At 29.6% G+C, this 26,642-nt stretch overlaps 2 protein-coding genes and 1 non-coding gene across 4 annotated transcripts in view; 1 reads left to right on the top strand and 2 right to left on the bottom strand.

Moving 5' to 3' along the window:
* LOC143191288 (muscle-specific protein 20) overlaps positions 1–19,756 on the bottom strand; it is a 41,322-nt gene extending 21,566 nt beyond the window's left edge. The window contains exons 1-2 of one of the 2 annotated variants that reach the window (XM_076396206.1): positions 19,055–19,731; positions 18,751–19,000 (exon numbers count right to left, since the gene is read on the bottom strand). In XM_076396206.1, the coding sequence (XP_076252321.1) occupies positions 18,751–18,780 (30 nt within the window). In that variant the 5' untranslated portion in view covers positions 18,781–19,000; positions 19,055–19,731. Of the gene's footprint in view, positions 1–18,750; positions 19,001–19,054 lie in introns of those variants that run through there. The other variant, XM_076396205.1, reaches the window with a different exon arrangement.
* On the top strand, positions 1,480–17,505 carry LOC143191287 (protein takeout). The gene is made up of 5 exons (XM_076396204.1): positions 1,480–1,683; positions 3,424–3,578; positions 10,776–11,004; positions 16,065–16,214; positions 17,091–17,505. The coding sequence occupies exons 1-5, from the start codon at positions 1,599–1,601 to the stop codon at positions 17,276–17,278; spliced, it is 807 nt and encodes a 268-aa protein (XP_076252319.1). The 5' UTR covers positions 1,480–1,598; the 3' UTR covers positions 17,279–17,505.
* Positions 19,757–24,551: 4,795 nt separating the features above from the next.
* TRNAL-AAG (transfer RNA leucine (anticodon AAG)) lies at positions 24,552–24,633 on the bottom strand. Its single transcript has one exon. It is a non-coding gene; the product is annotated as a tRNA-Leu (tRNA).
* Between the last annotated feature and the right edge of the window lie 2,009 nt (positions 24,634–26,642).

Genomic DNA, 26,642 nt, shown 5'->3' with positions numbered 1-26,642 from the left:
CCTATGTAATAAATATATTTATTCAAAGGGTTTTTTTCTTTTCAATCTCCGGTTAAATCCACTGTTGTTAAGCAGTTACATACTAATTCGACGTTTTTATGTTTAACTAATCTTTTTGGGTTTTTTTTTCACAAACTTCAAAAATATTTAATCATATCTTGAAACCACTTTTGCCAGATAGATAAAATTATATTTTGAGGTCTCTTTTTTACGTACTAATTACTCAGTTGGCTACTAAATAAGTGAGATTATCCCAGAAGACATCCTATCTTACTGCCTGATTCTGGGGTGACTCGATTGTAAACCTAAAATACATCTATGTTCTGTTGGATTCGAACCTACGATTATAGCAGTCTCATGTTCGGAAAAGTTAACTATGCCTTTAGATTATTTTTAAGAGACACTCTCTTTTATCCAGCCCGATTTTACACTCATGTCCTTGGACAACTACAAACATAAATTAAAAACATTTATGCCTCGATTTCTGTTCAATCATGATACTACTGCAGGAGTAGGAGGACTAACCTGCTGATCTGATCACTGTTTTACCTAATACTATTATTGATTGATTGACCAAACTTACACAACAAATATCGAGACAAAACATATATCTGGATAAACAATTAAATAATAAAACTGTCTATAGATAAATCTCATCTTAAAATGAAACTATATAAAGGTTAAAATTAGATTTTAAAACAAAGATCTATTTCTTTCAGGAAATCAAACAATTCGGGTAGGTTTTGAGGAAAGAACACATCCCTCAATGAATCAGGTGACTTCTTCTAATAGTTAATACATTTCAATATTTCACCAAAACATGGTAGATTAACATGTGTCTTTCACAATTGGGATGGAGAGGTCTCTAAGTTCGATTTATCAGGAAGGAATGGGTAAATTGACAGTAACCAATCAGGGGCCTGTTTAATTTTACTTGAAAACCATTCTTCCCTGAAGAGGTAACAGCGAAAAAATATCCTTTTTAATGAACCAAAGCATGTTTTTCCCTTCCAGCGCTAGAGTTGCATTAGACTATATATCCTTAAGTACTTATAATTTGTTAACCACTCGCATTAGCATCTTCGACAAGTTCATCAGCCAATTCATTCCCAGGTATGCCTTTGTGGCTGGGGATCCAGACGAATACAATGAGTTTTGTCGAGATATAACCAGATCGTACAATTCAACTCCTAATATTGATAAAAAAAGTTACTTAATTACCAGCATAAAATCTTATCCAGAAAATATGTTACCATTATATATTTTAATACTAACGCATATTTTTGGCCAACATTTGGACTTATACGACCTAATTTAGATGGATTGCATAACGGAAAACAAAACAAAAAGGCGAGGGCATACGTAACCTTTGTGCATCTTGTTTTGTTTGGCATTTCATAAACGAACACCGTCTACTCGGACGCCGAAATATCATAAACCCACCAAACTGGTGGATATATATGTTGTATAAACATCGAAAAAATTGCATAACGCCAAAGACCTGCAATATACCTCTTGGTGAAAGTGATCAGATCTAGCGGCTGAACTAGCTTCTTGGTGTCTGTTTATTCAGTCGGCCGATCCGGCAGCAGTTTAACATGGGTTGGAGCGTGCTGATTTTGAGCTGTGCCATTTTTTGTTTGTTGTTGTCGGAGTGTCGAGCGAAAATACTGACCACACAACGTAAGATTATCTTTGATAAGTTGCAATATAATTTTTCAATATTATGCTATATTGATTGGCTTACATTATTACATAAAAATATTTTTTATAGTATCAATCAAAACTCAAGAATTACAAATTTAAATTTAAATTTCTTATCTATTTGGCATATTTTTTATCGATATTAAAAACTAATTATTATGAATTCTATATCAACTCACTGTTGTCCCTTAGATCATTATGTTTTTCATAGAAAAAATATTAAATGACACAAATTATTCATTATTTGTTATATGTTATATAAAATATAGTTAATTCATTAATATAAATAAATATTACTATTTTATTGTGTTAATTTCACTGAATCTAATGATTAACTGAACGTAAATTAACTATTAAACACTTAGTATTATAATATTGTAATATTATTAAATATTTACTTTAATAAAATATTAGATGCTTGAAATTGTATGAAAAACTTCTGTTGTGATAAAAATCTTATTATCATTCAATCTTTGTTTAAATTGCGTTTTCTATTTCAATTAAAAAAATGGATCATTTAACCTATATAGTAAACTAAGAAAAACGTATCAATCCAAGTACACATTAAATATTTAAAAGGTTATATAAACACGTAATAAAATATTTCACTAAACAATATTTCGTTCAACCACAGATTTTACTTTAATTATGTAATACTAAAATATATATCTCATAACATTTATATAATTTTTTATTTTCTTTTTTTTGAACTTACCAAGATCGTACTTTTTTCTTTTATTAATTTGTTAATTTTTTTTTCAAAACCAATAAAAATAATGCCGACTCACTATAAGGAAATAAAACTAGATGTAATTGTGGTTTCATAGGAACTGCAATATTATATATATATATATATATATATATATATATATATATATATATATATATATATATATATATATATATGATATGAATATGATATTAATATATCTACTTCATATTCTAGTTGTTTATAATTTAAACAGATTCGGGAATACATATTTCAACATTGTGTACTGCTTAGGAATATAATTAAGTATAATTATAATGTTTTATAATAATTAAGTTTTTTAATGCCTCTTTGCATAGCCCTGTCTAATTTAAAACAAACAAAACTTATGTATTTAGTCCATAAAATGTTTTTTTTTTCAAATTAAGTTTCATGTTGTTCAGAACTTCTTACTTTCCCCTAATAATTCAAGGAGTTCGAACTACGACTGCCAATTGAACTGTGTATTTAATTCTAGATTGTATATTCATACCATTTGTTCTACTAATTACCTCAATAATGTTGTCACTTATTTCAGTTGTGTTATGTCAAATATTACTGCTCTCTGTATATCTTATCTATTGAATGCTAATAGTATAATTTTACTAGTAAGTTAGTTTTAATATGCATTATTATAACTTATTATGCTCAAGTCATCTATTTTTCATTAATTTTTAATTAACAGATATGATTTGGTTAATATTTATCTTCACAGGGCATTTTTTTGAAGAGTTTATCACAGTCTTTGTATAAAACAATAAAATCAAGCAACAATCTTATAATGTATATATAGTATTAAAATCTTAAGCAACTTTACACTTTTTATTAAATAATATTAGATGATATGACTACCAAAGATCAACAGTGCTAATATATGAAGAAACTCGTATTTTTTTCGTGAACGTAATATAGTTATATTATCGTTATAATGTTGTAATATGTATCTTCACCTTAATTCTCTCTAATTTTAGCGGAATTTGTCAAGACTTGTATGATTACGAAACCTAAAGATGAATTCGTTAATTGTTCTACTCATGCCGTTCAGATATTGTTCAACGAAATACCAAGAGGTAATGCAGAGATAGGTCTTCAAATATTGGATCCACTCAAAGTTCCAATTGTAAACGTAAGTTAACATTCATTCATATATAAAATGTATTTAAAATTAAACTTTCGATCATTGAATTCGCATCAATTCAATGAAACGTTTAATCGTGTAACGATATTTGACTTATTTGTTAGAATAAAATTCAGTTTTAATAATTGCATAATTGCATAAGTATTTGATCAGAAATATTTTTACACATAAAAATTATTGCTTATTATTTAGGAATATTACTAAATATATTTGCTAATAAATGAATATATACACATATTTTTCTAGCATATATTATAATATTACTAAATATATTTGCTAATAAATGAATATATATACATATTTTTCTAGCGTATATTATTATGTACTCTTCTTTAAGAAGCACTGAAATAGGTTATGCGTTTTAAGTTGGTAGAAATGCAGTTCATGCCCAAGTAAATCGTGTATAAATTACATAACGAACTCGTTTGAATACCAAGAGTCTGCTAGTTCCGCGATTTACTTTTAAAACAGGAAATTGTTTTAAACAACCAAGAAAATAAACTGAATTTATAATTTAAATCTTAGAGAAATATATTTTCATTGATTAAGATAATTTAATAGTAATAGGTTTAGGAAAATGTTTTTCCTGGTAATTGAATATTACTCATATATAACTATATAACTCATATAACTCAAACCGGCTTGGTCGTAGTGATTAAGGTGAGGACTGTCGTCTTATCGCTGATATGGTCACGGGTTCTAATCCTGCTAAGCCCTGAAGGGTACAATATGTTTATAATACAACACAATTACAGTAACAAATGCAATAACTAAAGTAACAATTGTAATTGTAATATCTCTAGATAACAGCGTAAAATGAGGCAGTAACCACGCTGAGTAAGACAGATGTCTTTTGGGATAGTCACTGGCTAGTCGGTAGACTTAATGCTGAGGACCGTAGTTGGAAGCCCATTTAAATCAAATTATAAATATCATCAAAATTGACGCAATGATTATAAAGATGTTTGCGTATGAAAATGGGGAAAAGAAAATCAATGAAAATGAAGAGTCAAACAAAAATAAATATATTATCAATATCCGTATTGATATTATTAGTGCAAAATTGCTATTAGTGCGGACCCAAATATATTTATACTAAATGTTTATATTATTAGTGATATACTATACCATCTTTTTTTTACCCGGGGAACTCTTCAAAGTAGTAGTCCCAGATTCGATATAGTTCCGCCTCTTGTAGATAGTAGATCTGTAAATTTTGACAAAAAACCTAATAGGGGCTATGCATTCACGAACACTTTGTTTTGAATAAAAAGGTAATGCTGTATATCATGAAAAGAATGATAACTCTAGAGCGGATAACTAAACAGATTAGGTAATCGAAAGAACAAAATTCAAATGGAATAATGGTTGTTCTATCTTGCTTGTCTATTGCTTGTTCCGACCTGTCGGTGAGAGAAGCTTGTGAAAATCACTATTACGGTAAAATTCGGTTTTAATAATTGCTTATACTGCTCATGAGATTAGTAAATCAGAGCTACAGTTTTTAATTATGATTTGTATGCCCATTATCAGAAAAATTTAACTACAGAGATAAGTATTTGATCAGATATATCTTTACACATAAAACTTATTGCTTATTATTTATGAATATTACGAAATATATTTGCTAATAAATGAATATATACACATATTTATCTAGCATTTAATATATATTCTTCTTTAAGAAACATTGAAATAGGTTATGTGTTTTAAATTGGTAGAAATGCAGTTCGTGCCCAAATAAATCGTGTATAAATTACATAACGAACTCGTTTGAATATCAAGAGTCTGCTAGTTCCGCGACTTACTTTTAAAACAGAAAATTGTTTTAAACAACCAACAAAATAAACTGAATTTATAACTTAAATCTTAGAGGAATATATTTTCATTGATTAAGATAATTTAATACCAATAAGTTTAGGAGAAAGTTCGCGGTATTTTCCTGGTAATTGAAAACTCAAAATTAAGTATAAAATTTAATCAAAATTTACGAAACCGGCTTCGTAGTCGCAGTGGTTAAGGTGAGGACGGTCGTCTTACGGCTGAAATAGTCGCGGGTTCTAATCCTGCTAAGTCCTGAACGGTACAATATGTTTAAAATACAATTAAAGTAACTACTGTAACAATTCTAATTCTAATATCTCTAGACAACAGCGTAAAATCAGGCAGTATCCAGGCTGGGTAAGACAGATGTTTTTGGGATAGTCACTGGCTAGTCGGTAGACTTAATGCCGAGGACCGTAGTTGGGAGCCCATGTAGATCAAATTATAAACATCATCAAAATTGACGCAGTGATTATAAAGATGTTTACGTATGAAAATAGGGAAAAGAAAATCAATGAAAATGAAGAGATAAACAAAAATAAATATATTAGCAATATGGGTATTGATATTATTAGAGCGAGATGACTATTAATGATTACCCAAATATATTTATATCTAAATATTTATATTTTAAGAGATATACGATACTATTTTTTTAACCAGGGAACCGTTTGAAGTAGTAGTCCCGGATTCCGTCCGGATAGTTCCGCGTCTTGTCGATAGTAGATCTGCAAATTTTGACAAAAAAAAACCTAATAGGGGCTATGCATTCACGACAACTTTATTTTGAATCATTTACGCAAATAAAAAGGTAATGCTGTACATCACGAAAAGAATCATAGCTCTCGTGCGGATAAGTAAACAGATTAGGCAACTGAAAGACCAAGATTCAAATGGAATAATGGTTGTTCTATCTTGCTTGTCTATTGCTTGTTCCGACATGTCGGTGAAAGAAGCCTGTGAAAATTACTTGATTTAGTTATTCAACCAAACGATGACATCATAACTCTGCCACAAACACATAAAGAAACATTGTTATATTAATTTTTATATTATAATAAATCCAGTTAAATCTTATTAGAAAAACCACTAGGAACTTTTTCCCATAGATTTTCCTATTTTCTTAGAATTAAGGCAGGTGCTGAATATTAATGACTCTTGAGGTTTGTTGTCGATTGGTAATAATGATCAGTATCATTTATTAGAAACCCAGTTGGTGTACTATAAGGAATACTGTAGATACTATAATATTAAAATATTCACATAAACTTTACCATTATAGGTAAAGACAGTGATTCGAATAAAAAATCTGCATACAACAAGAAGTCGATATATTAAAGAATTTTCCATGTGATTCAGAAAAAAGTGCGCATTCGATTTAATTATACAATCAGCGCGAACTTATTTTAATCTTGTATAAAGTAAACAAAAACAATTTTTTATATGAATATTTTTATGTCTTTAACTTTTACTATTTCAGTCATGGTATAATTGTTACATGTTCATCTGTAAGTCACTCAAGGTTTTTCCAGTCGTTAAACATACAATGTGGGTCAGGTTTCAAGGAATATTTTTTAAAAGCTTTTTTTACTCAACACTTCCAACTAACGTAACAAGCGTACAACATTTTGTTCACCGAAACGTAATCCTAATATCAGCTTTCTCGGTGATAAATGCCCATACAAGAACAAATTCTTTTTATGGCAAACTAGTTGTGTTTCGAAATACCAATTGTTCACGTTCATTTGTTCGTAGTTAATTTTTTATTTTTTTCAATACTTCTAATATGTCAAGTATTACTAGAAAAAATTACACTTGAATAACTATTCTACATATCTGCATATCTATTATATTACGGTAAACTATTGTGGAGTGCCATCTATTTGTTAACAAAATTCGATATTGTTTAAAATTTCATCTTTCATAACAGTCTTTTATTTTATTAGATATGCTTAGTACAAACTTAATATATCATTATTCATTACATATTACTCTTATTTAGTTATACTTGCATTAATATATAAACAGTATTTTCCAAATTAAAATTAAATTAGATTGCTTATTTGCTACATTTGAGAATAAACACTTATACACACAAGGTCATGTGGTGCGGGTTGCTTCAATCTTTTGATTTCCTGCATGTTGCAGCTGTGTTGTTTCTATGTTGCTGTCATTTAGTAACCTTATTTCATGGTTAGGCGAAATCTTGGATAAGCCATTTGACTTCGAGGCCATCCTAAAGGTCTTCATTGGTTACGTAACGGTAAGTATTGAATATCAATTGAAGAACTTTGTTTTGGAATGGTGCAACCCCCTATACTGAGCTATAAAACTAATATAACTAATCTCTTTGATTTTTACCCAAGTTGGTCTGTGACGTAAGTCTCAACTTTTTGTCTAACATGTCTAACTGTAACTATTCTGTTTAAGGAATCTGGTATCTCCTAAGTGATATAATTAGGTTTTTATTATTCTGCCACAATGCAAAATTGACATGGACATATTTGGAGCTATTATGCTGTATTTTCCAGTCTCTAATCCATTTATGGATCTTGTTGACTGCCATTTGTACTTTTTTTGGTACTTGTTTTGCCGCCCTGGGCAGAGATATGTCTTTAGATATAATGACTGTGTCGTTGGAAAATATCCCAAGGACTGTTTCTTTTGTTATTGGGATATCAGCATATATGTGTATACTAGGGGTGTTGGCCACCAAAAAAATATCGATATTTCGATATATCGCTTTTAATACATTTTAAAAAATATTGATATATCGGAGGAAAAAAATATCGATAACTTTTTTTTTGTAAAATATCGATATTTTCAAGAAAAAACAAAAATAGTGAAATATTAGCCAAAAAATATATTTTTTTCTAAATCTCTAAATTCTACAAAGAATAACGATAAGCTTTTAAAATTAAGTACAAGTAATAAATTATACTTAATATATTCTTAGAAAGTATTCAAAAATATCGGCTAAAACATATCGATATATCGGCCAAAACTATATTGATATTTTTTTCAGAAAATATCGATATATCGATATTTTCTCTGCATCTCTAGTGTATACCGAAACACTATCCTGCAGAACTCTAACCGAAATAGGTTTATATATTAAAAATGCCTAACTACATAAAAATGAAACTTCACAATTTACTTCAAAAAGATAACACTCCAGAAATTAACAATAGTTCGGTGGTAACAATTTGTGTATCTGTATCAAATACCATACCCGGTCAAAGATTTGTATGCCGTTCAGGTTTCTTAAAACGCCTTTTCAATTACCTACTTGTACTTGTTGTTGTTGTTACTCTATATACTTGATCAATTATTCAGTTGGTGACTTTGAAATCTAAACTGGAAATTTGGCATTTTTATAAGTGATTTAACTGGTTTTAGCAGCAGTTTCTGAAATAATTTGAATATTGCAAAGAGATGGGCCTATAATATCAGACTTGTTCTGCCATTATGTCAATTTTTTGGGCATAATTATTTGTGATTTGAAGCAGTTATTGTTAATTAATTAATATTTGGTTTGATCATTTGGTTTACAATTATTTGGTTCGAAATAGTTATGTAACGAAACATGACTGCATGTTTCATAACATAACTAACATTTTATGATTAACTTAAATTTAATTTGAGTTGTTCATTCAAACATTGACACTTACAAATATGACTTACAAAAAAAGGGATTTTATGGAAGCGTCATAACCTTGAATACAAAAAAAATAATTCTTATGAGAATAATATGATTCTGGCTATCTCTCTCTGACCTCTGATGGAATCTACCAAGAAAGTGTTAACAATAGTTTTTCTGTTTTCAAAAGAATTTTGTTCAGGAATTACCTTCGAACTAAAGCAACAAACTCAGATTATTATTCAAATATTTTCGACTAATAGGATCTAAAAATTCTTTAAAATACTCGACTTCGAAAGAAAAGATTATTAGCAAGGATGATAATGCACCTACTCAAAAACATTGAAAAATATCGCTAAAATTAAGGAACAAAAGTACTAGTTATTTTAACACCTGGTTTATCCACCTAAGCTTCAAGCGATCTTGATCAAACAGAGAGTTAAATTAGAGCAGTACTTTGTAAGCTTTTTATGAACCATTATAAGGATAGAATCCACCAATCAATTGTAGGATTGTTTGAATAAGCATTTCAACGTTAAAGGAAATTATAGTGAAATGTAAAATTATTTTAGTACTATAATCGCTTAAAAATCCATAAGGTAATGAATAATTCGTATATTATTATTACTTTATAACAAAATTAGTTATAATATAATTCCGTAATAATATAACGGTTTCTGAATTTATATAACACGATGTACTTGGCCATTTGTCTAGTGTTTAGTTCGAAACCCAAATTATTTCATTACATATATTGCAGTTAGCGTTGAATACCCTTTCTTAGCAGTTTAAGTACTTGGCCATTTATGACCCGAAGTCTTTCTGGATTTCGTTAAGTATTTCCTTTGGAGTTATTGTGTTTACATCTTCCATGTCAATTCTATTAGATAACATCTTTTAACAAGGTGACGTTGAAAATTACTCTGCTATTAATTCCACCTTATCTTTTGCCCGGATTCTATTTTCTTTACGAAACAGCGAGTTTTGGTCTTTTCTAATTTTTAACCGTCTTTCAAAGAGAATAATTAGTATTTTAATCGGTTTTTAAGTTATTTAAAATTTTCTGTTTGAGTGGTGCTCTGTTTTTTGGTATTAGGGCACAATATCATGATGCTTTTTATTAAATGACTACAAACAAGTCTACTTCCGTATCCAATTGTTTCCAGTAGCGCATGCAGGTTAACATATCCATTTGGTTATTACGGATAATAGGAATGTGACAGATAGATAATAGACAAATAATAATCGTCTTCAATATTGATAATATGATTCCTTATATTGCTGTGTCATTGGGTTTTTGGGACTTTTCACAAGAAAATTATGACGTCCTGATTTAACTCCATCGGTAGGAAGCATAGATGGTAATGCACCAGAAAAAACACATTTGATTCATTTGAATTAATATAATCTGACAAGAACTATCGAAAATATATTTTTTGTACTTACTACTACTAAGTTACTACTACTAAGTTACTACTTCTAAGTTACTAGTACCCAATAAACCGAAATGAAAAATTATAATATTCTGGCGATTGGATGCAATTATGTTATGATATATATTTGAAGGAATTATAAGTATTTTTGGTGAAAGTGGACAAGATAAAACTAGTCGGTATTTTTAAAATGATGAAGATATTTTAAAATAATATATCATAATTTTTTTATCTAATATTTTGTAATATTCTAATTTGAAAACTAATGGAAATGTGTTTTATTTTCAGATTCTTCAGGGTGGTGGTGGACCAGTCACTGTGAATGCATCGCTGACTGATGTAACTATTGTAGGTTTTGGCAATACTAATATATTATACAACAGCGTGGATCCTGATACCTACGACTTCTACACCAAGCTACACTTGCCAAAATTACGTATAGATGGAAATTATGAGCTCCTTGGTCGAATATTGGTCATACCTTTGAAAGGCAAAGGAACTTGTTGGTTTGATGCAAGTAAGAATTTGGTTTACATCAGTGTTATTCCTTAAGTCACGAAAAATTTCTATTATCAGATATTATATTATAATGTTGAAACTTGGATAGATACAAGCTGTATAAAGCTTGTATAAAGACACTGAATACAAATATGAGAGAAAACCTTAAAGGTATATTTTCCTTAAAAGGATTGTCGAAGTTATGTTGAGGAAAGACATCTTTTCAGGTTGTTTTTAATGTTTTTAGAAACGAATTTATTTATATAAATTTTGAACACTAGTAAATGGTATATGTACCGTTTTGTTCAAATCTTTTAAAACATTTCTGATAAAACCATAAATCAATCAATGAATCAAATAAGTTCCGACTAATATGGCAATCTGTCTCAAATTCTTGCCATTAACTGGTGGAAGAAAACACCTTTCTTGTTTTCTAATTTATTTGCTTCAATCGCATTAATTGTTGATAGAGCAATTTGAGCAAGTGGTGATAAACAATTATACTCTAATTAGGGTTCTACGCGATATATTTAGCATATTATTGTCGTACATGGTACACTTTTCATAGCCTTTAATCGTTCGTTTCAGAAATAACTCAATTTCGTTTCGTTTGAGTATCAATTTACAAATGGAAACTTGTTAATTAATGTGATACCAAATATTGAGCTATTAAGTTAATATTAATAGCAATGTCACGAAATGTAATATGTCAGTTTATCTCAATATATTCAATAATTTCAAGAACGGTTCAACCGCAAGAGATTTAGTTTTAACATTCAACGATGTTAACACACCAAGAAGATAACAATATATAACGAAAATTTCCTTCTAGATTCTCTATTTTCGAAGGACGGTAAATGTCTATGCTACCTTTATATTTGGAATATTATAGGGGCTGTCAACTTGCAAGCGTGCTATAGCAAGATTCATTAAATATGTATTATTAAAGATTTGCAAGTCGACGTTTGACCTTCACAGAGTAAAGACGTATTCAGAGAGACGGTCAGTGAAACGAAACAAAACTGCAACATTTGTGTCACAAATGCGACGTTAAAAAAAGTGTAACAATAACATTTTACAGACTGGTGAAAAAGTGAAAGTGCGATCGGAAAAAAAGGTCAGTACCATAGAAAATAAACGCAAAATGCCATAAAAATGTAAAGAACGCAACTACAACCCAGAACGAACAGGCACAGGCATTTCGAATTGATCTCTGATCATCTGATCTTGTGTAGTGTTGTGTAGTTATAAACATTATTTCACCAGAGACTCAGTTAGGGCCGATGGATCCTCCTAGTTATATACCTAGATTTAAGTTAGCATAAAGACAAATTGTAGGTTAGACGGAAACGACTAGTAACAATATATTAATTAAATAATAAAAAAAACATTAAAACAATTTTTAACGAAAAGTCAAAATTATTTTTTCCTCAAGCTTATACAAAGAATTTGGGAAAGTTTCAAATGTATTAAAATATTCCTTACAATAAATAGTACAGTAAACAAACATGAATAAACAATATTCAACTCTCCATCATTGCTTGTAGTAAGAAAACTGAGTGAACTGAAACTTACATATATTGATCTTTTATCATAATGGCCGGATATAGCTTCTAGAGATTATTATTTACATTCAAAATTCAGGGATAGCGGTAACAACGGAAAATAATGCTGCTCTGTTCTAAACATTGGAGAAGCGTTGTTTTCACAGTTTTAACTAGTTTTTGTTAAATATCAGAAACTATATTTCAGCATCACTACGTTATAAACAATCTTTTTATAGATTTTAACGTATCTGTCAGTAAACTTCCAGTCTGATATATATGTACCACCATTTTCAATCAGAATATACTTCAAGAGATATAAGTAGTTCAAGAGTATAAAATTTCATGTAATTTTCTATATATATAATATATATATATATATATATATATATATATATATATATATATATATATATATACATAGAGAGATACTGTTGTATTCAGTATTGATGAATAAAACTTATTTATAATTATTAAAATATTTAAGAATTTTCTGACGATTTAGTGATTTTCTCTTAATATTGATACAGGTCAATTGAAAAGTCCCCGGCATACCATAGTAAAACACACTTTTTTAGCAAAATATATTTTTTTATTCAACATAATTCCCTTCAAGGGTGATACACTGATTATAGCGACCCTTCAACTTTTCGATACCATTTTTGCCCACTTGGATGACTGTCGATTGAACTTCGGAGTGAAATGGAGCCATGTTTCATCTGTTGTCACATATCGAGGCAAAAACTCGGGTTTATTACGGTTGCTCATCTTCAAACACTGCTCCGAATCATCAACTCGTTGTTATTTTACGTCAAAAGTGAGCTCGCGCGGCACCCACCTTGTACATAGCTTTCTCATACCCCAATATTCGTGAATGATATGATGTACACGTTCAGTTGATATCTTTAGAGTGTCTGCTATTTCACTCAATTTCAATTTACGGTCATTCAAAATTATTCTGTGGATATTTTAAATGTTTTCGTCGGTAACAACCTCTTTTTGGGCGCCCACTGCGTTTACCGTCTTTGGTACTCATTTCACAACGTTTAAACTTAGCATACCAATCCTTGATGGTTGATTTTCCTAATGCAGTGTCCGGAAACTCAGCATCAAGTCAAGTTTTTGCTTCAACTGTATTTTTGCCCTTCAGAAAACAATATTTTATCAACACGCGAAATTACTTTTTATACATTTTTTTTCACAATAATAAAAGTTGCTTCACTGAAAATGCTATAATTCATAAACTAATAATCGGACAGCTGTCAAATTTATACACGCATCATTTGAGGGTTAGAGCTTTTGAGAGGTTCAGACAATCTTCCTCTTTGCGTTTTTTTTTCGCAAAACGTTTAATTTCTTCATTGACGGTTGATACCATTAGATCTTTGTGTATATCCTCATTTCTAATATACCACAATATACCAAAGAACCTTATTTTTGATGTCATTCGATCATGTATTGAATTTATGATAATTTAGATCGATTAGCTCTTTTCTCTTGAGGTTTGATAACCACTGCCATGGCCAAGTAGTCATTTATTAATGAATTAATTAACTTAATTAAAACCTGGCCGTAGAATCATTGATAATAATGAACAATTTTATGGGCGCAATCGACCGAAAAGGTTTTTTACGTGAACAAGCAACACTGGATGAAACATTGATCCATTACCATACATCTTCAGACTCATCAGAGAACGATCGAATAAATGTACCGAAGAAACTGAAGGCAAGTTAAAGAAGCCAAGTTCATAAAAAATATTTCTTTAGTTAAATTGGAAATCAATCGAACGATGTCGTTATTACTTGAACATTGATATTAAGTAAATGTGATATTTCGGTTTGTTATGTATATAAATAAATACACGGTTCTATTTAAAACAATATTACGTTTCTATCAATTTAAATCGATGAAGTAACATTAATCTATAAATACCTAACGAAATTCGCCACTTCGAAAATAGATCCTGGAATTAATAGCCCGAATCGCCCGAAACTATCTGGAATATGGAAATATGCGAAATGATCCAGAGTCCTAAAATTAATCGGCAGCTCCATCTATCGACGATTTTCGCGGTACCAAAATTGTATAAATTAGAGTTCTTTTATTTTCGAAAAAAAAAGCCCGATATTACGCACCCTATTTGAAGTAGCGCCAAGTGTCTCGAATATTTTTAGTACTGATGAAATATATGCGAAAACAACTGAGTCTTACGTTGATTGTTCTACAATTCATTACATTTTATACAATGACTAATGAATACTGGCACCTGAACGTTGATGTACCTGATGTGACATTTATTTTGAGACATTTCCTGTATAATATATTTTTGTTTGACTTTATTTATGTTGTTTGCTAAAAATATATGTAGTTAACAGTATTTTGTAAATAAATCTTTTTTTGTCAAATGTTTTTAGACTAAAAATTACTATAATGACACTAATTGCCCAATATTTTATTTAATTCTACATATTAAATAAAGTATCACGGATCAAAAAGTTATATCAAAATTCAGATTATTTTAGTCATCAATTTGGTTTAAAATATGTCATAACAAACTAAAAATATGTCAATCTAAAAATGTATCATTATAAACTTCTTCCACTACTATTCCATGAAAAAATCAACTCGCAACTGATTCTATTCACCTGACTCAATTCCATCCGATTATTAATTATCCCCTAAACTAGAAAAATCCACCTCAAGAACATAGTTTTGTTTATTAAGGCTTTAAGGGTTTTAAGGGCCAGAGCAGTCCAGTAAACACATTCAACAACCGCTTTTAAAACTATAGTTAATGAACGAAACTCATTTAGATCTTTACATTTATTTTTATTATTATTACTATTTTTAATCACAATATTTTAAATACATTTATAATTAATTAAAACATATAAGAACAGATTATAGATATACGAACATATATTGATATTATTTTATTCGTCAATTCAATTTTATATATATAACATCATCTAACAGCTACCAGTTATTTGAGTAACTTCAGTAAGTAAATAATATTAAGTTTTATCTTACCTCTAATATAAATATTTTGTATTAACATTTTATTCAAATCAATCGATCTATGATTATATCAGTTCTAATTTGGTTTTTGAAGACTTACTTTTCATAACCATTTTTTTAAATTATATTTTTAAAACAATTGTATTTAATTAGTATAACGTCTATAATTACTTTCCATTCAATTATCTTCATTTAAAAATGACTATAATTTTAATTCCATTTTTGACGCTACTACATTCTGAACTTAATTAAACATCTAAATTAAATAAACTCAGCTAACTTAAATAATTATTATGTTGCTATGATATTTTAAGCTAACTAATTAGTTAAATTGAATAATGATTATTCATGATAATGAATAATGATTTTATACTCTATTTGTTATGTTGTTATTTATTTAACTTTCTCCTTATTATAATAGTTAATTTAATTAGTCGTATCTAAACAATACACAATAATTAAGAAAAATACTATCGATTAAAACATTTTAACGGAATTAATGTTTTTTTTTCAGGAGATCTCAATATCAACGTTAAATCAGATGTTATCATGGAAGAACGAGATGGTTTCAACTTCTTTGGTGTTAAGAAAGTGCACGTCAAGTTCAGCATCGGTGGGCTGAAATTGCACATGGGCAATCTCTTTGACGGTATCAAAGCACTGGGTAAACGATATTTCAAGTAGTGTATAGTCTATTCAAAGTTTTGTTAGTAATGCGTCATGGATATTTGTGACATCAAAACATTACAATGTTGCCGCATCAACTCTGAGTTTTAGTTCAGTTTGGCTTGACAGTTGGACAAGAAAATTCTAATTCGTATATTTGGTCTCGAATAGAGCCAATATCAAGATAGTCAAGATTCATCACCCAGTTTGTATATAGACGGATTTTCTTGGGTGAATCTAACGTATTATTCTAACGTATAAAATTTTTTTAGCAACCCACTAAAAACATTTTTAATAAAATTGTATGGTCTTATATTATTTAGTATCATCAATAATTACCTTTCTAACGAAATTTACCGGCAAAAGGGGGCCTCTATTATCTCGTAGCTTTTGGAAATAACCTATTAAAGCCGCCATCAATTTGTGACCCTGAATATCTATTGTTTTCGGCATTTTCAAACAAAGTAATATGATATATTAAGGAGCGACTTAAAATTTATTAAAATAATCAAAGGGCTAAAATAATGTTTGCCGGTAGGGTTCTAGTAATTATAACTAATATTTTGAATAATTTAGAGTACATCTGACAACCGAACATTATTACATATCCGGATAAATTATTGTAGCTGTAAAATTAACTGTAGTTTTCAGATATACTATAATGTTAAAATAAATTATATTTGATAACATTTTTGTTCAATTATTTTATCCATATTAGAATTTTCTTGTATGTTAAAGCCAAACTGAACTAAAACTCAGAGTTGATGTGGCAACATTGCAATGTTTCGACATCACGAATATCCATTACGTATTACTAAAAAAACTTTGAATAGACTATAGATGCTTTACCTTTCAATTTTAACATATCTTACAGAGGATTCAACCAATGCATATTTGAATGCCAACTGGAAGCCGGTAGCTGAATCGCTAAATCCTATTTTATCCAAAACTATTGAAGACATCATGATCGATATATTACAAAAAGTGTTCGATAACATACCAGCCAACTTCTTCCTGGGTGATATCGTGGAAAATAACCAAAGAAAACTCTCGACCAAATAAAATAAAATAATTCGATGTTTCCAGTTTATTTTTGTGTTTTATATTTATTTATGTTTATAAAGAAAATTAGATATAATAAACCCATAACAAATATATCCCAACAGTATTTAAAAAAATAATTATATTTTTTTATATTGCTCGTATGTGGTAGATAATGAAAATAGAAAATGTATCATTGTATACTAATATTTGTAATTTAAATATAGGGATCTAATTTAATAACTAAACTGAATTTTTTTAAAAATCATTTTACATATTTTAAGAATAATTGTTGGAGAGTATTCTGCTCATTTATTTAATTGTGATATAACAATTGCTATAAAATCAATGTATACCTTATTTCTTTAAATAATTTTTATTTAGTAATAATAATGTTTTAAGATAATTCTTGAAATATATTTTAATGCCACTTTAATATATGCCCTTCTAATTTAGTATCAATTTTCTAGTGCAATTGATTCATTGATTCAAAGTAATGATTATTTTTTAGTTTTATATTATTAATTTAGTAATCATTATTTTAATAAACTTATTTTTATAAATATTCATTTTAATTTCATTAAGTTCCCATTTATGATACGAAAATTGATAAATGTTTATTAATCAATAATGCAACTGTGAATTCGCTAATAATTATTAATTAATTTAAAAATTAATTAATTAAAAAAAATGTAGCAAAAGAATCCGCGTTCTAAAATATTTTGGAAATTTCAACCAATTAAAACCGTTGCTATAAATAAAAAATGTTACTAAATATAAATAAACCGAAATGACAAATAGCTTTGCTGTTCAAGTATGACTCAATATTTTCGTTTAACCTGTAATAACGACACAAATTTAAATTTAGAGCAGTATTTGAAAGTGTCAAGATGATTCAAATAAGGAAAAAATGTCTCCACATAATATTTTGTCAATCTTGTATTGGTATTATTTAAATTATGGCGGAAATTGTACAAAGATAAATTATTTGTTTCATATTTATATTTAAATGTTTTAATATGATTATTTTTTTACATTCTTTATTTTCCTTATTCATCATTTTTATCAAATTATATTATTTATATTATATTATATTTATATTCATTTATATCATTTATTCACATTTATTAAGTTATACAAAAATATTGAATTCCACCATATGTATTTTTGGGGGTAATAAAAAGCTAGTCTTATTAATAATATATTTATAGTCAACATATATTCTACAGGATATTATATATTTAATAAAATAAAATTCTTGGTTTAATGTTTGATAAATAAATTGGTAAATAATAATAAAACATATAGTATTATCAAAATGTATAAAAATTAACACTATTAGAAGAAAACATGCAATATATATGTTTTTTATAGCAATAAAAATACAGATTTTTTAATAATAATAATAATAATAATGTTTAATAATTTTCGGGTTCTGTTATTGTTGTATATAATGTGTTTGTGTCTTTTTTTATGTTTTTTTATTGACTTACTTGCCAAAGAGGTCTAGATGGTCCGGGCATGATGATTTGAATAAGTCTTGATCGAGCAAAAATGTGGAAATAAAGAAATTCGTGCACTTGTTATCACGAAAATCACTTGTAGGGGAAACTGTGGTGAACTACGTAGCAACTTCGAGCGTCTCACTCTTATAGCGTCTCATTTCAACAGTGGCGGCGGGTCCCACACAAAAATTTTCTCGACGCTATTAAGAGGCTCATCTGTATTTTTAGGACATTTAATCTATCGTCGAAAATATAATTAATAAATGTATAATTAATAAATTAGCATATATACATCTCAACTCCATGCATATCCGATTATGTATTGACGAAAAATCCTACAGGATCTCTCTAAGGCTAGATTCTGTAAACTGTCCGCTGTTATCGAATCAACATCGAGCTCATTAAAATATCTATCATAATTGGGCGTAACGGTTCCCAGTGCACCTATTGTTATTGGTATAAATTTGACAGGTCTATGCCAATAATCGGCCAGTTCTTCCGAAATTTCTCGATATTTTTCGATCTTCTCCTGTTCCTTCTGTAGTACCTTGGGATCACCGGGGATCGTCACGTCGATGAGAGTGATCGAATTATCCTCGAATATAGAAATGTCCGGTTTATTAGCTGACGTCCGGCCGACAATATCAAGTTGGGAGTCCCACAGCAGCCGTACCTTACCGTTAGCAATCGTTCTAGCGCCGAAATGTTCTGAAGGTCTTTTTGCCACAAGGAAGCCGTATTTCTTACAGAGCGCCCAATGAAGGTTCCGGGCGATTCGGTCGTGTCGTCTTCTATATTCCGTCTGTGCGAACCGCGGACACTGGCATATGATATGGAAAATACTTCCGTCTAGAGACTTACACAGTCGACAGTAATCATCGTCAAGACCGTAAAACATCGTGTGTTCGTTTTCGGTACCTTGTTTCTAACGTCAATTTATCTTGACCATTTAACGAACTGTACGAATATAGTAAGAATTACTTTTATCATTGACTTTATAGAATTATTCGTTATCAAATATCTACGCTTCATTTATTCACAGTGTGTTTTTTTTTGGTAAATATTTATTTCCCTGAAATTCTAAAAAAAAACGTCATCATCAAACAATGATGCAAGCAAAGCCGGCTCCAACAGCATGCCAGCCCGGTATTGGGGCTCTTAAGAATAACCACTGTCTATACGAGACGCGTGATTCAAGTTTGACGCGCGACATGGAATCGCCGAGAAGGAAAATTCATTGTTTATGTTATTTTGGTCATTATTAGTCAGACTTTCGCATTTTACGTTTTTAAATTTGACATATTTACCGCTAAGGTTATCCCACGCTAATCAGGTAGGTAAAAATCTTGTTAAATGTGGAGTGATAAGGAAGAAATAATGTCAGTAAGAGGCTAGAAAACTGTAATAAAGAATCAAAAAAATATTGATTTATAATCATACTATACTATAGAGAGTTTATTCAAAAAACATGTATTTTAAAATTAGAAGAGGGATTACTAACATTTTATCAGAATTAAATATGATATAATTACTAGAATAAAAATAAAAACATTCAAAATTCGTCATATTAAGTTAAACACCAATCATAAGCGCTACGAAACATTGACGTCACTTACCATTTCCTAACCATAATTTCAACGTTTGAACTTTTTAGCGCGCTTTGATTTTATTTAGATTATTTATCTATTATATTTATATACAGCAGAGTTCAAAAATTGGTTTTGTACTACCGACGAAACGAAAAAATCGAAATCAAGGCAATGTCTTGTGATAACTAAAATTTACCCAGAATCCATTCGTCTACGGTGACTGTAACTAAAATAATTTTAAAAGGAATACTAGGACTTTTATAGAATTGAAGTGAGTGAGTATTCCAAACACACTAACCATGAAATGTGGTAGAATATCGAAGAATATTAAGTAAAAATACTATTAGTAATAACTCTAAGGGGTATCCAATAATAGCACAATCACCAGTTAGGAACTGTGAGAATAGTATTATTAAAATCAACTGCCCTATATTTGCTAAGACAAATTAAAATTGCATCTATAGTAAACCTTCTAAAAAATTATGATAATAAGTTCAAGATACAGACGCAAATGTATTTGACAAGGCTACCAAAATTTTCATTTTACATACTAGGTACTATAACCTATAACACAAAAGCAGCTCTATGCAACGAAAAAGTGTATACAGTATTATATCAAATTTTCTTGTAATATTTGAGTAAATATAATGCACAAATTGTAATTTTGCAGTTTATTGAGTTAATAGCTTTACAAAGTTATAAGCATGCAATACTTCATTAAGTACTTTACAAAATCTGTATTTAGACATGTTTTAACATATTAAGTTCTATGAATACTTACACTAGATACTAGACTGTGCTTATTTTTACTTTGCTTTGCTTCATTGTCAACATATGGGTTCATACATTATATATACGTAAGTATTTTTCAAAATGTTTGAAACTGCTGTTTGTCCGTAACATACACATACCAGACTATAATAACTTGATAAAATCACATTGTTCATTCAAATATGTGCCAGTTACCTTTAATCTGGTGAGGTACACTTGAACTGAACTTGAACTCTTTTGTGTACAAGAAACCACTGTTACTGTTATGACACTTGTTGAAGGTTTAATTAACATTTTTCTTTGCATTTTGATTGATTTTTGTTAAAATTTTACATTAGTTAGAAGTTAGAGTTAGAAAGACATTCACTGAGAAAAATTGATACAACATATGTTAATGAAAACATTTTCTATCATTTTTTACAACTTTTCCCGTGTCTTTCTAACAATTGAGAACAATTGAACAAGGTATAAGTCTTCTAGCAATTTTTGGAAATGTGTTTATAAAGATTATAAATGATCATGACTTCAAAGGCGGACTCCAGAAGAGCAGGACAGATTCAGACCTAATAGCGGTTATACGCAGTCCGACATAATATGGAGCTTTTGATTCTACAATCGATCGTATACACTCGTCCTTTGGGCAGCTTTTAAAGATGAACATGTTCATTACAACTTTTTGAACTTCTTCGGATATCTTACGATGCTTCCACTAGCTAGCTGTCTGCGGGGGCGAAATGATTTAACAAGTTTATCCGAGATCCGAACCAATGTTCCCCAAAGAGATGTTGCCACTGCACTACTTTTCATCATAGTAATAGATGTAATTTTACGAAAAGTTTAAAACGGTTCAACAAATGAGAAGGTGGCTGAAATTTCCCTGATAATTTCAGATGGGTGTTCGTCTTAGTCAATCTGAATATAATGGATAAGTTTCAAGAGTGTCTAAAAGGGTTTTACTTGTAGTTTTTGTTACTAGTATTTGACTTTAGCGGAAAATTACTTAAGTTGTTAGCTCTGTATTTTCTAATGTTAAAACTGAATAAGTCAATAATACTAAATGAAAAACTGTTATTTCACAGAAATGTCAAAATCGTTGAAATTAATAGTTAGGTTAGATTGGTTAACAGTTATTTACATTGATTCTTTGCACTTTTATCAATACACATCTTTTATCAAAATACATGAAAACGCCTAATAATAAATAATAGATTCTCCCATTGTCATTATGTTCTGGTGAATGACCAACTTAGAAATCAGCCCAGAAGATATCCGGTCTTACCCAGACTGGTTACTGGCGTGACTGGGATCATTTTCCTTGTAAAATTTTACGCTCTCACCTAGGACAATCACAGATACTAAACAATCACAAACATGAATGTACGACCATGTCCAGCAGGATTCGTACCAGCGAGTATCGCAACAGTAGGTGGACCGTCCGGTAATCTTTACCACTGCGCCAACCAAGCCGGCTACAAATTGTATTGAAAATATTAATTAAATTATTTATTATGTTGACTTTGCCATTAGTCAATTGCATCTTACTGATATATATCTGCGCTTCAAAAAAAAAGTGTGATCATCTGACTTTTTAAAGAAATTCTATAAATCGTTTTTTTTTTAACAAAGAAATAGCTTATATCTTAAACAAGACCATCTAACAGAACAAGAAGTTCTTAGCTATTTTAAACTGATATGTTTTATATTCAACAATATATTCATATAATAGAGAGTAAATACTACAGAGTGCACAAATAAGTATTGGGATTTTTGAGGTTGTCCATAATATAAATGATGTTTTTATCAGCTTTTTAAACGCCCTTTTTCCTGATAATATGTGGTGAGGCTTTAGACCCAAATCTAGATACTGTCCTAAACTCCACTACCTCAACACTACTACATCTAAATTATTTCTAAAATATTAACCATCGTAATTAAAATGTCCAGTAAGGCCTTAAGGTTAAAACATATAATTGCACATGAATATATCACTAATTGGAATTGTTCTCGGACACTTTTTTCTCTTCAACACTCGGTTTAGAAATCGCGCGAAAGGGGATCGATATTTCATAATTTTTTCCAAACTCCTTGACCGGCTTGATGTTTGCTGACAATAGGCTATATTCGCTGATAATAGACTATATTCGATTGGTTGGCGCAGTGGTAAAGGCGGCAGAACAGTCGCACCTACCGTTGCGATAGTCGCGGGTGCGAATCCTGCTGGGGCATGGTCGTAAATTTATGTTTGTGACTGTCCTTAGGCAAGAGTGCAAAATCCGACAAGGAAAATTATCCCCGTCATGCCAGTAACCAGGCTGGGTAAGGCCGTATGTCTTCTGGGATGATTTCTAAGTTGATCACTCACCAGTCGGTAGGCTTAATGCGGAGGACTGTGGTTCGGAGCCCTCGTTAAACTGTAGGTCCAGTCCAGATAAACTCTTGTTGGTAAAAGGAGACTTTAAAATATACAAAAAAATTCTAATAATGTTTGGTGGGCTTCGGCAACTAATCTATTTAAATCAAACAACAAAAGTAATAAATGTCGAATAAGCAATTTTGAGCGTTCTACACACTAACACTGAATGAAAAATCGGTGTTTTATGTAGATAAATGCTAAAACTATCGAATTTTATAGTTAGGTGAGTTGTTGTTGCTTAACAGTTCTTTAGATTAATATTTCGCATTTCAAATACCTGCAAGCACCTAATAGTTAAATTCGTATGTTAAGTGAAAATCTAAAAAAGCAATTCCTATAATACATATTACTAACCACAATAAATATTATATAAATTGCAGTGGAAAGTTATCACATAAAACTTTATTTAATATAGTCGGACATTTTGTAAAAAGAAATATTCTTATGGCGACTGTGTTGAACTTTCATTTTAAGTACACAATGTTTGCTTAAATAACTTTGTAAATGCTACAGAAGCCATATGTAATATTTATGAACAAAAATTTTAATTTGTTTATTGACTAAGGTATTTTTAGCAGCTTTTCACGATTTCTCCGAGAGAAGTTTTACGATAGCCTGTTAAATTTACAGGATCTTTGACTATTAAAATTGACTCACTAAAATTGGAACTAATGACCACATCATTAGAATTTTTAATATTAAATGTAATCCTTAATTTTTTTTACACTTGTTGAAAATCTATATAAAAAAATTTCAATGTAACATAATTATTTCAACAACTTTTTCCAAATTATCTACTCTGTAAAAATCATAACTAAGTTACGCGATGACAACCAATTCATTCAAATATCTGCCACGTACCCAGATAACGATAAAAATAGACATAGATATAGATATTTTCGGCGACTTATTTTTGCTGATATCACATTACATACCCAAATTTAGATGAGCTTGGAGAAATGAAAAACTGCGAAGAAAATACGTATTTAAAAAGAACAATCATGTTAAAAAAATTCTGGCAGCGGTGGGATTCGAACCCACGCCTCCGAAGAGACTGGTGCCTTAAACCAGCGCCTTAGACCGCTCGGCCACGCTACCTGTAGAAACGCATTTTATTTATGTAGTTATAAACCAAGGGTTTTGATTAAATTAAATTTTAAATAATTTTTAATAATCTATTTAATTTTTTAAATGTAATCTAAATATTTCATATTACTTTTTAACTATTGTAAATAATTAAATAATAAAATATAAACCAAAAATGCAGATATTTTACGGCGTCTATCGCCCTCTGGTAGAAAATTTTCTAAACATCAGGGCTATTACGAAAAGAATGCGGGAAAGGTATGTATAGACTTTGGCTGGCCCGCCTTGTATTAGGCGCTCAGAAAATAAGAGGGGTATCGGAATGCCTGTAAAAACCTAGACTCAACAATGAATTTATTGCCTTCGGCTTTACGTTGCCGTTTAAAAATTATAGATAGAAAAATACAATTTATCTTACAAATCAGTGTTTAAAATATCCATTCGATAATTACATTTTTTACAAATTGATCGTTACATAGCAGTATAACATATTTTTAAATTATTTAAATATTTTTTACATTGAGATATCAAAATACTTCAATAAATATATTCAGCATTACAAACTGTAGTTTCATAACTTTTTAAAAAATGTAACACAAGTCATATATAATTAAATGTTGTAATTGTAACTGTAATATTTATTAATTTCTGTGTTTTTATTATAAAATTATTTGTGTAAAACTTCTGATATTTATGTTATATATATGTTATCTAATATAATCTATTATCTAAAATCTACATATTTTAGTTATTTAATATATGTATTAACTAATTATAATAACTTATATAATAATATTAAAAATAATTATCATAATATAAAATGTGATTGATGGTTGTCTAATAATTTTTAACGTTTTTGAATATGCTATAGATTTATTTCAGTTATTACAGTAACCCCTCAAGTAAACAGTAATACCAACCCCACCTTGTAAACCGTGACCTTGTGCACACATAATGCACTACATATACCTTAGTTATCTTTAATTAAACTCTTTTAGCTTTAAGGAGCTCCTGATACATCTTCCTATATATTACCCCACCAATACGATCTGTGTTTTCTTTAAAAAAAGCAAGAAAGCTGGTAAAGAATTTGTCCTAGTCTTATAATCTTCTGTTTCCTATTATAATCTTATTGTGTCGCTCTAATCCAGATGGTTCATCAAGAAACCCAAAAACAAAACATGGGATTAAATAGCTTCAATCTGATCTCATATCCACAAAAATTGTAAAAACAGTAACCAAAAAGGAGTACCTCCAAAGGTTATTGCGATTAGCAAGAAGGCAAACGATTTTAAAAATATTTTAAACAACCTGGCGTTTAACGTAGAGATGGAGGGTTTAACTATAAAATGAATGTGTTTAATGCCTTTCAAACTGCCTGTTTTGAATTCAAAGAATATATAGACTATTTAAGAGATATAGAGTTTAAGACCGTTTGAGTTTTAAACACTATTCTTGATCACAGTTGTAAGCTCGAAACTAAGCAATATGACATATATATATATATATATATATATATATATATATATAAAGGTTACTTTCTACCATTTACCATCTAACGCAAAAGCTTTACTCCAATATATGTACCAAGTATGAAGCTTTATTACATTACAACTTTTAAAAACATATTAGAAAAATCGTATTATGGTAATCGTATTACTGTGGTTTGTTGTTTCAAAAACTGCTTCATTTAGAGTTTAAATAAAATCAGGAAACCTTTGAATAGACAGAATCAAGTATATTACTTCATCAATCAATTCTACAACTCAATCATGAGTTTGACTTGGCTTCAACCATAAGATGAAGATTTGACAGCACGTGACTTTGAGGAAGTGTTAAATCCGCTTTCCAGAATCCGAAATGAATGTTTATGTATGTATGTTATAAGCGCTATTAAAGCGCCACTTAGAAATCTATCTGGTCGATCAAGGTCTGATGACCAGTGATATCTGCGCTTTCAGCTCAGTAAGTCGCCACTTATTACTGTTAAAATAATTTTCAAAGAACTAAAGCTTTTTACC

This window comes from Rhynchophorus ferrugineus, unplaced genomic scaffold (assembly GCF_030347505.1).
Source record: "Rhynchophorus ferrugineus isolate W39M unplaced genomic scaffold, kcgeb_rfMv2 rfM2, whole genome shotgun sequence".
Taxonomy (NCBI): Eukaryota; Metazoa; Arthropoda; class Insecta; order Coleoptera; family Curculionidae; genus Rhynchophorus; species Rhynchophorus ferrugineus.
Note: the sequence above shows the minus strand (reverse complement) of the source record. Positions and strands in the feature narration are given on the sequence as shown.